The sequence below is a fragment of the Amaranthus tricolor genome, chromosome 16 (assembly GCF_026212465.1).
Source record: "Amaranthus tricolor cultivar Red isolate AtriRed21 chromosome 16, ASM2621246v1, whole genome shotgun sequence".
Classification (NCBI taxonomy): Eukaryota; Viridiplantae; Streptophyta; class Magnoliopsida; order Caryophyllales; family Amaranthaceae; genus Amaranthus; species Amaranthus tricolor.
The window spans coordinates 8586927-8599807 of NC_080062.1; the positions used below are offsets into that span (position 1 = coordinate 8586927).

The 12881-nt window shown below is 33.5% G+C and overlaps 1 protein-coding gene across 8 annotated transcripts; it reads right to left on the bottom strand.

Moving 5' to 3' along the window:
- Positions 1–148: 148 nt before the first annotated feature.
- On the bottom strand, positions 149–12483 carry LOC130802851 (protein tesmin/TSO1-like CXC 5). 8 transcript variants are annotated; one of them, XR_009039811.1, is made up of 11 exons: positions 11860–12483; positions 10687–10797; positions 9107–9284; positions 7896–7940; positions 7421–7771; positions 7140–7231; positions 6928–7022; positions 5202–5612; positions 4454–4597; positions 2024–2905; positions 1199–1948 (listed from the first exon to the last, which is right to left on the bottom strand). XR_009039811.1 is itself a non-coding variant. In XM_057666947.1 (10 exons), the coding sequence occupies exons 1-10, from the start codon at positions 12057–12059 to the stop codon at positions 990–992; spliced, it is 1812 nt and encodes a 603-aa protein (XP_057522930.1). In that variant the 5' UTR covers positions 12060–12483; the 3' UTR covers positions 149–989. The 8 variants fall into 8 exon arrangements, 7 of the variants coding, with proteins under 7 accessions (XP_057522930.1, XP_057522929.1, XP_057522933.1 ...); XM_057666947.1 differs by lacking the exons at positions 1199–1948; positions 2024–2905 and adding an exon at positions 149–1192 and having other exon boundaries at positions 5202–5594; XM_057666946.1 differs by lacking the exons at positions 1199–1948; positions 2024–2905 and adding an exon at positions 149–1192.
- Between the last annotated feature and the right edge of the window lie 398 nt (positions 12484–12881).

Sequence of the window (12881 nt, forward strand, 5' to 3'; positions counted from 1 at the left end):
CAAGTTGTGTTGCCTTAAATTGCGTCTCCTTTTCTGTTGATTTAGTTATTGTTAGCCATGAATTTTTTTTTCCTCAAATTAATGCCTCCCATAACACCAAATTTTCAATCTACTGTCTTAAACTTTTTCCTTGAACCTGTTCACATAGGTTCTAGATTTTCCACCAAAAAGAAAGCAAAGAGTGATGAAATTATGTATTTTTTAGAACTCTACATTTTCATGATAAATGGTCAAGTTAGACCAATGAGACAAAATGATCCAAATTCATATAGTTTTGATACGTATAAAATGGTTCATCAAAGCTTTGATGAGCCATTAGCCTGGACGATTTGTCAATATTGCAGAAAAAATTTTGAGAAAATTTGTGATTGACAACAGATGGAAAGAGTTAGCGATAGCACTACCAAGGGACATGCGATGTGCCAGTGTATTGGACGTGTATACACAGACTAGACTAAACATGCCTATTTTGGTTGACGGCTACTTTAAAATTATAAATGATCAGTTTAAGACAATATATATACAATGAGTCAGCCTAATAGAAATGCTCTCACCATGAAACCATCTCATTTGAAAATTTGTGTCAAATAAAACTAATTGGAAGTTATACATAGCATGGTCTAAATGGATGGTTTTGAATCAAACAAAAGAAACGAGTTACACACGAAACATTCTTAAATACTCTCAAACTCTCAAGATTATAAAGGTGTGCACAAATCTTGTTTTCAAAACCACACATCTTTCATTCTAAAGGTATTAAGTAAAAAAGATCAACTTTGATTATGATCTTGACATTTTGACCAATGTAACACAAAATGCAAAAATGACCCTACCTTAAGCACCTAACTTTACTCAAGGACTGGAGTTGTCTTGTCCACCTTTATAATTGTAAATATTTGATTATCATTTATTTACAATTTATAGGACAAACAACAAATAGAATACTTTTTTAATTGAATTGTCAACTTGTGTTATACATAGTCCTTATCTTAAGGGTTCATTTGGCAATAAGACTTGAGAATGAGATTTTGCTTCTCAAATCTTACCATAAATGTTCCGCCCTTAAATAATATATTTTTGTGAGACTTTCTCCCAAAAATTTTAAGTCTCATTTCTATGCCCCTCAAACAAACATGAGATAGTTTCTCAATAAGAGGACACTTAGCAACATGTTTCCTTTTGTCTGGACGCACTGCATGAGATGAAAACATAAAATTCAGAATAGGTGTAACTGAAGAAAAACATCAACTACAGAAAACCCAGCCTTACCAGCACCTTCAACCTGAGTACCTGGAGGAGAATCCTGAAGAGGTAGGACCACAACTGGCCCCTCTTAACGGGTCTCCCCAACCTCATCAATCTCCTCCATCTCAACCTGGAAGGGTTGCTCTGGAGGATTGTCAGGAATCACACCTCCATTTTTACAACTAGAGGGTAACCGTCCCCAGCTTCGAGAATTGCCTCCCTGGACCAGAGGCAACTCGTCCACTGCAACCACCCTAGAAGCGTAAAAAAGAGTGACTGGGGACCAGGAGTGAAGGTTGCAATACCATGAAAAGAGATAAGAGACAAGCAAGGTGATTCAGTGAACTAATCTATCCTGAAAGAGCATCCATACCAGATGTTTCCTCCCCTTGAGAAACATCGAAGGCAAATAGGTTTGTTTAAGTCTAGTAAATCCAGACCTATGGAAGAGTACTCTGGAGAAATTTGTCTGGTAAAGGTCGGCACAAGGACGACCGACTCAACATCAATCGCCTTAATCTCAGGCGCCTCCATTGGTCCCAGCAGTCACAACCACCTACCCAGCAGGATAAGGAGACATTGGGGCTTGCTTCCTTCTTTAAAGGTTGAATGCTATACCCCTCCTCCTCCTCCTATTCGGAGACTGCGTCAAGGACAACAATGTCCTCCACCACATGAAGGACCTTTTTATCAGCTGTAGGACCTAAAGAATAAAGAAATTTTATCATGTGATAAAGGAAATAAATTGTAGGCATGCATAATTGAAAGGTGTAATCACCTCAAGGCTACGAGTCACCTCCAACAGAGTAACTCATCCCTCTAGAGGAAGGTCCAATGTCCAACTGACCTCTTGGATGGATGAGATGAACCTGGGTATTTCCAGGGTGCAGTAGGCAAAAAGAACTAAAAGAGGAGACTATCACCTTCCTAAACCTGAAAAGTTGAAAGATCCAACTACTTTGTCTTCAATGTTGGCCCTTAAAGACCTAACCCTACACAAGCTAGCACCAACAAAAGACGTGGCGATAAATGTAAACCTAAGAAAGAAATTGTGGAGCTACTTTGCCTAATATCTTTGTATGATACGTCAAAGACTTGATTTGGTTGACAAAGTATGAAAGTTTCCACAATATAAACCTTGTATTTAATGCTTCAAGGCTGCCACATATATGGGTGTAGCTAATTCTACACAAAAAGAATGTTAACGATAGCATATGAGGGTCAAAAGGGACATTCCCTAGCATAATTAGGATAGCATTGCTCCAAGTCGATCATGAAATATAATTACATGAACATTCCTCACCTCCAAGGTGACTAATTAATTCTATCCTATTGCAAACTTCATGAACTTATTGCTCTTAGTCAATTTGTGCATTAATTCTCTTGCATTTACTTGCAAGAAAAAACATTTATTTAGGTCTTGCACCATAAACATGCCCTAGTAAAGTTCCTTCTAGTTGAGGCCACAGTGCACTTGATATTGTGTTTCTTAGATACTCTCTTATTGACTTGAGCGTTGAAACATGTCCTCAGAGGATCCGTATAAGCCCCTCTAACGTTTCTTACTTGTATAGATTATATCATTGAAGTAGGCTTATAGCAAGAAGGGCTAGATAGCAAAGACAAGCCTCTCAACCAGCAATACCTCTCTTAAACAACCCTAGTATTAACCAAGTTTGGTGTTAATTCATTTTATTTAGTCCTTGAAGAGAACATGTATATCATGGCAATGATTTAGAATTATATAGACAACATATATACTTTGATTTAATACACAAAAGACTATAATAAGATAGAGTATTATAACATAGGAATATATATATATATATATATATATATATATATATATATATATATATATATATATACAGGGTCAAGTTCCAGTGAGAACCAAGCTTATATGAGAACCGTGAGAACCAATTTCTAGATAAAAATGTGTTACTTTTTCAAAGAAAAGGTGTTACTCTTGGATTAAAAAATGTTACTTTTGTTTTAAAAAAAATCTGGTAATTTTTAGTAAAAAAGTGTTACTTTCAGAAAAAAATATAAATACTTTTAGAAAAAAAAAACATAAATACGTCTGTTTTATAAAAGCATTACTTTCAAAAAAAAGTAACACTTTTTTGTCAGGCAGATTGGTTCTCACGGTTCTCATATAAAGATGGTCTCACTTGAACTTCTTCCTATATATATAGAGAGAGAGAAAGAGAGAGAGACAGAGATAGAAACAAGATCAGGTGAAAACTACAAACCAGACTTGAGATATACATATTGTGGCAAAAGGTGTACATACTATCTAGTGTACATATTTTTGTAAAGGAAAAAGTTCATATCATTTATAAAACTAACCTCCAAATATGTACACCTTTTAATCATATATGTACACCTTTTAGCGAATGTCCAATTATTTACAAAACTGCCACTAAAATATATACACCATTTAAGCTTTTATGTAGACCTGTTTTCATATTTCACCATTTTAATTGATTTTCACATGTCCAAATACTATACATATATATATATATATATATATATATATATATATATATATATATATATATATATATATATATATATATATATATTACAAACCAAAATATTCAAATTGATTAATCACACTCGATTCCCATCCATAGGAGAGAAGACGATAAGTAATTATGTATTTATGTTCTTTTTTCGTATTTATGTTCTTTTTTTGCAATAATTTCACTCTTTTTTTAATCTTATCTAAAAACTTACACTCTCTCCATCTTAAGTGCTTTTTTCTACCATACACTTATTTTTTGTCTCATTCTTTAACTCAATTTCTTTTTCCATTCAATTTCACCAATTTTACAACTTGTGCAAAATGAGAGGCACAAAGAGTATTTTATAAATCTCCCCAACAACCAATCTCATAGCAAAGCATTATAATATGATCAATGATATAGAAAATTGTAGATAAGAAACTAATTTTTATTACCATAAATCAAAATTTATTTATTAACATAAAAACACTATTTAACCATCGTTGGCTCCATGCTCGACAATTGAGTTGGGGATTATCGTGGAATATATATATATAGACTACAGGTTTGACATATTTATAGTATGTACCTAATAGTAAATGCCTAAACAACAATCTAACTCTTGGGTTTTAGCATGCCATTTTCTATAGAAAGACCAATGTGCTGGGAAAAAGTATTAGTGGAACTGAAAGGAACTCCACCTGATTTTTCTGCCGTTGCTTGATTAGGAATGGGAATATGTTGCTTCGTGACGCCATTGGTGGGATGCACATCCTTGAAACCATTAAGGTTTAAGGAATTTCCTTGAATTCTTGCATCTTTCAGTAGGGAAGAACACATTGTTTCTGCAAATAATTGAAAGTTTGGGAAAAATAAGCTTTATGTTTGGTACCATATATAGACAACAAGCTATTTTACAATAGTTTCTAAAATTGAAATGTTAACCATGGGTTCATGAGGGATGAATATGATTCAATTAATTCATGCTCTTAGATAGATTAAATTAGGCTCTGAAGAGAAAAACCTTAAAAAGGCACTAAATGCTAGAGTTTGTATATAATACTCTCTTCGTCGCTATGATTTTGCACCTCCTGAAGTTTGTTCCATTTATTTTGGAAACTTTTTTATTTGAAAATGGTCCCCACATATCTCATTAAATCTCATCCGCCCTAATATGAACCATACATAGTTTAAATATGGCTTTGAAGAGCAAAACCTTGATTATAGACTATATGGTGCTTTCAGCTTGAGAAACCCCTTAACTTGTTTTTCTATTATCAGAATTCATCCACCCGAATCTCAACTAAGTTTTCCTGAATTGTTTTAAGGTGAAAGAAACAAAATGTTGTTTGCTATCTTAGATTATAGTGCCCTAAATATTCAAAAACAAAAATCATTTATAAAAGCAGCAGCTCGACATTGATTTTGTGGTTGAAAGAAAGTTTTTACCTTTAATGCTACCGCAAGTAATAAGTCGGTTAAGAAAATCACGAAAATTGGTTAACACCATCCTTTCTTGTTCCATGAAACTTTCACTTAACTTCTGCTCATTCGATGTGTCAGAAGTTTTAGTTTTCTTATCGACGGTAAGTCCTCTTGAACCTTCCTCCATCAGTATCGTTTTCTGTTCATAACACAACAATGCCATAGTTCCCGGAGATACTGGCCTTCCATTTAATCCATCACTTGCATCCAACACAGAACTGTCCGTACATATTTTAGCACCTTGCTTATCAGTTGACTCATTTTGCACATCTCTGGTGCTTAATTCTTTTTGTTCCCCCACTTCCCCTTCCAATTCAAAACGAATAGGAAGTTTAGCTTCATCCTTCGGTTGATAATCTACATTGTTGTTTCGATCTGAAGAGGTTCAGGATGCAACATTGAATAAGCTAGAAAACACAAGAAACACTTGCGGTCCATTTGGTTAGTGGTACTAAATGGTGGTAATGGAAATGATTTATAGTGTAAATTTCATCTAAAGTTCCATGTTATTCCCATGGCGATGAAACTTTGATTACAAAAAAGTTTTTTTGTTTACAAATTTCCATTACCTCCTAATACCAGTTCTCCCAATGGTAATGCATTGAAATGAATTTTATGAAGAAAATGAGATAATTGAAGTTGGACAAGCATGGCCATCAAAGTACCCAAGAGATTTTTCAACCAAAATTACACTAGCTTTCATTCTCATTACCACCGTTTATTACCACCTACTAAACAGGCGTTGATGTCACCAAAATATGTTCGTGTAAAATTTCAGTACAAAAATGCATTTCCAAAAAAAATTTGATCACAGCTACTACATAGATGCCAAGAGACTGGTGCAACTAAAAACTTGCTTGTTACTAGCAGCAGCAAACAGATTCTAACTAATGTCCCAGAATTCGACATTGATACACACCTCTATCCCTTAGAGATCCCCCCAAAATGTGGGTTGTGTGAGCTTTTAAAACATTTAAGGCAATCTCTTGGGGACAAAAGTAGTACAATTCTCTCTACCTCCTTATCTTCCTTCTCCCTACCCCTCACGTTTGCCCCAACAATATCTTACTTTCTACTAACTTCCAAATTGTTCGATCATGTTACCCAACTAATCTAATTTTTCATGCTAACGCCAAACATGCAGCTAACATAGTGATAGTAAAAAAATTCAATCTGAAGCCAAAAACAATAAGGTACCCAGGTTTTAACAAAGATTTCCGAATCCGATTTGTCTTTATCCTCACCAAACATCTTAATAGTATTACAAGCAAGGGGGTCAAGGAACTCAACTTTACAGTTTGTTAGCAAATTCCTTCACATCAAAAAGCAGCAATAGGGAAAAGAACAAGCCCAACATTTTTTATTTGGACATTTATAAACTATGCATCACAAGGTGAGGAAATCATTTAAGGTGTGCACTCATCAAATACCACCATTCTGACCAAAATCTCTATATCTTTCATACGCTTCACATATTGATATTTTCAGCCTTTCTATCAGACTGAAATTTTAAATCGTGAATAACTATCTCAAAATTTTCAAGAACTTGCCATATCACAGATTGGTACATCAATATTATGTATCTATAAACAGAAGATGACAATTTGTTTTGCCGAGAAGCTAATGAACATTATCAGATTTTAAACAATGTCTAAATGAACATTAAATAGTAATAATGTCTAAAACAAACCAGCAAAACTCTTTGCTGCCTCCTTTGAAGCTATCACCAAAAGGGAGCAAAGTTCTTTGACATCCTGGGGTTGAATGACTCCGGCTAGTGGTGACCTTTGTTAAAAGCACAAATGAAAGTTTAGAATATTAACATTCGTAAATGATAGCTGGAAAAGGGTGCATAATGACAATCTACATACTAATACTTCAACATAACAAGATGAAGAATACCTATATTTGACTTTGGAAACAGCTTGGGTACTAGGACAATTGGAGCCTGGCTTAGATGGATGAGATGAAGTGGTAGATTTCACATAATTTCCCTGAATTAAGTATGAGAGATCCTCAACGATATATATATTTTTCATAGAAGCAGATTGCTAATGCTGGTAAGCTCTGATGAACTAAAAACAAAAGCAATTGTTGCAAAAATACCAAATTTGTTTTAACTTTTGTAAACCATACTAGCAGATCTGCTTTATAAATTATGATCAATCAAAAAAGTAGGTAACCTGAATATAATGTGGATTATGGTAAATAGGCTGATTATTGTACATGCAATTGAAGAGTTCTTGTCGACTTCTTTTTCTTGACTCTGGAGATGCTCCATAGCCAGAGGACCCAATTGCACCATTAATTGCCGCATTTGCAGCTTGATGTATCATGGTAGTATAGTTGTTACCAGGGAAGAGAGCCTCTCTCTCTTTACTACTCTCAAAATTTTTGCAATCGATGCATTTACAGTTGCCCGAACATAGAATATTTGCTTGGAAGCACTCACAATACTTCTTTAGGCATCCTGATTTTTTACAATTGCATCCCTTATTATGCTGTCCCAGTGGTGGTGCTGGTCCAGTTTCTTGCTGTATTTCATTAAGCAACTTGAGTGAGTAAAGTTTTCTTTAAAATTTTTCAATTACAAATATATGTAAATAGATAATTAGAGATAATAATCCAAAACTTCACCTATCCATTTAAAAATCATACCTTTTTATTTTTCAAGAAATAAAAAAACCCATGCTTTGGATACTCCTGAAAATCATCCAAAGTATAATTCCTTCTTACTTTAGGGTACATAGAAAGTAAGACTTTAGATTAGTCATGAAGTCCATTAGATTAGTCATGAAGTCCACCCAGAAGTTGGAATTACGTTAAACAAAAAATAGAAAGTTGGGATTAGTTTAAAATTCAGGAACTTGGGATTATTCTAATCAAATTTTCAGCCAAAGTAGTAAATGTTCTAATGTAGATACGTGTCTCAAACTACAAAAAAACCGTTGCAAAAGTTCTTTAACTCTGGGAAAGCAACATCGTCCAGATTCTGAAAGATTGGGATGTTACTGCTCTTAAGTTAGAAGAAAATATACTTCCGCAGTTCCACCTACAGAGTTCAAAAGAGAAGGCAGGACTAGGCAGCTAGTTTATACATAAATAACCCTAAATTGGCTGACAGACCTCACAGAAGGCCATTTTCTGAAAGCAAGAAAGAAAGCAAACATATCTACTAACAGATGCTACGAGATGTTACATACAACAAGTCCCAACAACATACAGTACAGGTTAAGAAATAAGAAGGGACATTTGCATCTTCTTCAGTTGAATAAATGTGATGCATATCATAATACCAAATGTGGTAACAATTTAACAACGGAGAACATCTCTTGAGAAGATGGCTGTTCTTGATGCCATACTAACCATAGTGTAAATAACAGTCACGATCGTGGTAACGAAACAGTTATGCGGTAACAAAACAATGATGCGGTAACGTGAGTGATGCGGTTATCGTAACGCTTAAAAATCGATTGAAACCATAAGATATCACTTGATATGGCCCAAAACATGATTTATTACACCTTGTTTTTAACTATGATACTAACATAGAACTTAATGAACTAATGGAGAAAACATAGATCTTTCCACCAAATAATCTTTAAACTGAATTCTGAATATCCCACTCCCAAAAGAACTAGAAAACTAGTGAATGGTGAAAATGAAATTGACGTAATGATTAAGAAGAATGACTATTCAACTCAAGGGAAGAGTTGCAATTATTTATCTTCAACTGCAACAAATTTAGATACTGAATCTTCAGCGAAAAAACATTCCTCAGAAGTTCATACATTTAATGCCTAGGCACTAGAAAATGGAAACTGTATATCCAAAAGAAAGTGAACCACAAGTATCTTCAGAATGCATACCTTACCTACCCTAGATCCATGTGGACTACTAGCAATTTTAGGTTTAAACGCATTAGGATTTCGCTCCAGCGTTGCTACAACAGCTTCTTGCCTGGCAGCCTCATGCTCCACCTTATTGTGACAATTTGTGCAATTGCAACCATCACAATAAGTCGCAGAAGCAAAGCACTCACAATACCTGAACAGTAACAAGTCAGATTTTACAAGACCTCCAGAGTTTTAAAAAGCATACCTTCTATGAATACAATTCAGATGTCATATCAAAACATACGCAAAATTTGTAACAAGCAATGAAATAAAGGGCATTACATCTCCATTATGACTACCCTCATTTAACAGCCACGATCGAAAGATGCAGAAATAAACAGTTTGTACAACAACAACTCCTAGAGTCTCGACGAGCCTAACCTAACACTACAAGGTTTCTTAAATATTACCTACATAGTTCTTTATGCCCCATAAGGTGTATTCAGACACCACTGTTCAAAAGCTTTGCATAATCCAGTCCTGATTCAGCCAACGTACTAAAAGAATCTTGACATCATCCAAGAAAGAAGTGTTCCATATATCCAATTTTCTATAAAGGCAACTCTTGGTGAAGGCCTTTTTCATTGATCATACAAGCTTCACATGTAATCTTCAACACATGTTAGATACTTCCTATGTCCCCTAACTAGTTGATCTTAGAAGTTTCACATGTGATCTTCAACACATATAAGATACTTCCCTAGTCCCCTTAACTTAGCTACACAAATATTCAATTGTTATTTTAGTTTTTGGTAAAAGGCAATGGGAGAAAAAATAAATAAATAAAACTTGGAGGAAGAAACGTGAAACTGTGTAAAAGTAGTCCTATTATCAAATTTAAATATGTACCAAAATAAAAGGGAAGACCTATAAAATTGCAGCAAATTCAAGGGAATCGAGGAAGTATTTTTTGTACCATGTACTCAACTTCACAAAATCACAACTACCATTCATCATGTCATTTGTCTTTCTTGAATTGGCCAAAAATCTAGGGCATCAATACAAAGGCCTTGACCACTTAAAGCTAAGATAGTGTGTTTCATGTTTGATCTCATAGATTTCTGGATGTTTTATAATAATTCATGGAGCTATAATAAACATAAGATAATTTCATCATTTATCACGAAGGTGTCTAATTTATGTTGAGTCGGATTTGTGTTTTAGGAACTTTGTGTTGCAGTAGCTTCCTGAAGTTATGTAATCGTGTTATGTCAGAATTTGGTAGCCAAAAATTGAATGGCATAAACTTTTAAAAAAAGAACATTTTAGTTAAAGGTAGATTGTATTACTGCAATTCAAGAACTACAATAATGTATAGCGTACGGTCGTGATTATGAACAATCCTGATTATATGAGCATTTGCTCAACTAACATTTTTAAGATTTCATTCTTTCTATGGGAAAGGTTGAACGTTCTATTAAGCAAAAACAAAATGTGGATAAATCATCATAAAGTAAGTAGACACTTAACTTATGATTAGAAATGTATATGCAAGAGTACGTTTAAAACTCAAAAAATCTAACTTAAGAGTATGAATGTTGTTCATTACTTACAATTTCAAACATCGCGAGTTTTTGCAATTACATTGTCTTTTCTTCTTGGGAGTGCCATCTTTAACTTCAATCACACTAGCTTGAAGTTGAGTTCTTTGTGATTCTAGCACGCTAACAAAGGAGTTATGACAAAATTGTTATACTAATAAACAAGTTAATTTAAGCTAAGTGCATGTATCACATAAATATGTATAAATGTTCAAATATTTATATTAAAGAAAAAACATAACAAATTATATTCCTTGTACATTGCACGGTAATTATTACAATATCAATTTAACTTTAAACATTTTTAACATTAGAACTCTCCAACATAATCAAAGTACAAATATTTTTATAAATTTCTTTTTTTCTATTCCTTAGTCTTAATTATTGTTTAAATATTGGATTTTTGCAAGAACATATTTTGAACCTCAATTACTTTCATGTTCTTTATCTTATACAATATTTTAAAGTTTTATTGACCATAGTAAAAGCGAGTCGAAGAACATATAACCATAGTAAAATTTAATTATCAACCTGATATACTTTTAATTATGGAGTATTATAATCTCAATTTTCTTCTAAAATTCCCACCTTTTGTTTGTATTTTAAAATTCAACCTTTGAGATCAAATCGAATTTCTTTTAAATATCCAAATGACCTATTACCTATTAGAGAAGGTTAGCATGTGCCATGTAAAAATTAAACACTTGTCATACTAGAATTGATTTTTTTTTTCTATTTTTTAATTTAAAAATAAAGGCAATTAATAAAAACACAAACCCATTCTCAGCACCCCAACCCACCGCCACCTCTACCATAAATCCTTCCACCACCACCTCCTACAATAAAGCCCCACCGGAAACCACCCCTCCTTCTCCCCTGAAATCACCCTCTTTTCCCACTCCCCAAAAACCACACATCCCAACAATCACCACCAACAAACTGTCAACTTATAAACAATTAAATCTCCTAAAATTTACTAAAACATAAATTATAACCCAAATCTCCTAAAATAATAACAAATTAATTCTCTAAAGGGCCACATTTTATCATCTTATAATCATCTAAAAAACCTAATTCAACAAAGACACAAATAATATTCAAAAGTTTAAACTTTATATTACTTAATCAATTCTAAATTATCACCATTGATAACAAAATCACAAGATTTAGGGAACTAAAACTTACACTGCTGGAGTCTCCATTGGCGACCTAGCTACAGTATCCGCAACTTGTTGTAGAGCTGGAACCGCCTCAGTTAATTGTTGAACCGGAAAATTCTGAACCGGCGTAAAATCCAATTGTCGAGCTAATTTCTTTTGACCAAATTCCGATGACGAAGATGGCATCGCCGCCGTCGTTACCGACTTCATTTCTCCTCTTTCCATTTTAAGAAATCTCAAGATACACAATTTTCTAACAAAAAAAATATTAAAAATTTTTTAAATCGATAATTGAAAAAAAAAAAAAAAAAAAGATCAAAATCCCTGATTTCCCCTATCTGATGAATCAATAATTGAAAAACTCAAAACCTCCAAAAATGATAATTTACAAAAATCATCAGAATAAACGGTGTCGTTTAAAACCTCCTGAGCCGGAGAAGGTAAAGAAATTGTTGAAAAGCTTCCCTTTAATGGCGAAAATTTTCAGATTTCTAGAAGAAGAGAGAGAATTAGCATGAGTGTAGGCATTTCCTCCAATTTTGTACTGTCCTAACCTTTTGAAATTCAATTCAAAGCATTTTACACGGTTGGATCAATTATTTGAGAATCCAACGGTGGATTTTGAGAGGTTTAAATGTTAGATCAAGAATTCAAGATTTAGAGAAAAAAATGAAAGAATGAGATAAAAATTAAAAGCCATTAGATAAAAACACAAAAATTGATTTTTTTTTTTTTTTTTTGGTAAGTGACGTCATTTAACTAACATTTTTTAATATTTTTAAAAGTTTAAAAAAGGGTTTTTTGATAAAGAGAAAAAAAATCTCAGAATTTGGCGCTAAATTTATAGGAATTCAGTGCACGTGGCGGGTATTCATTTGTTGATGTTAAATAAAACTTTTAGAAAAGATAAAAATTTAAGTTTTGTTGCATAAATAATTAATAATTTTGAATTTAAACTAGGGAAACGACGCCGTTGTGATGTGTGACTAGTGCAAATTACATTCTGTCCCCGAGGCCCCAAATGTGCTCCATTTTTTTTTTTATTTC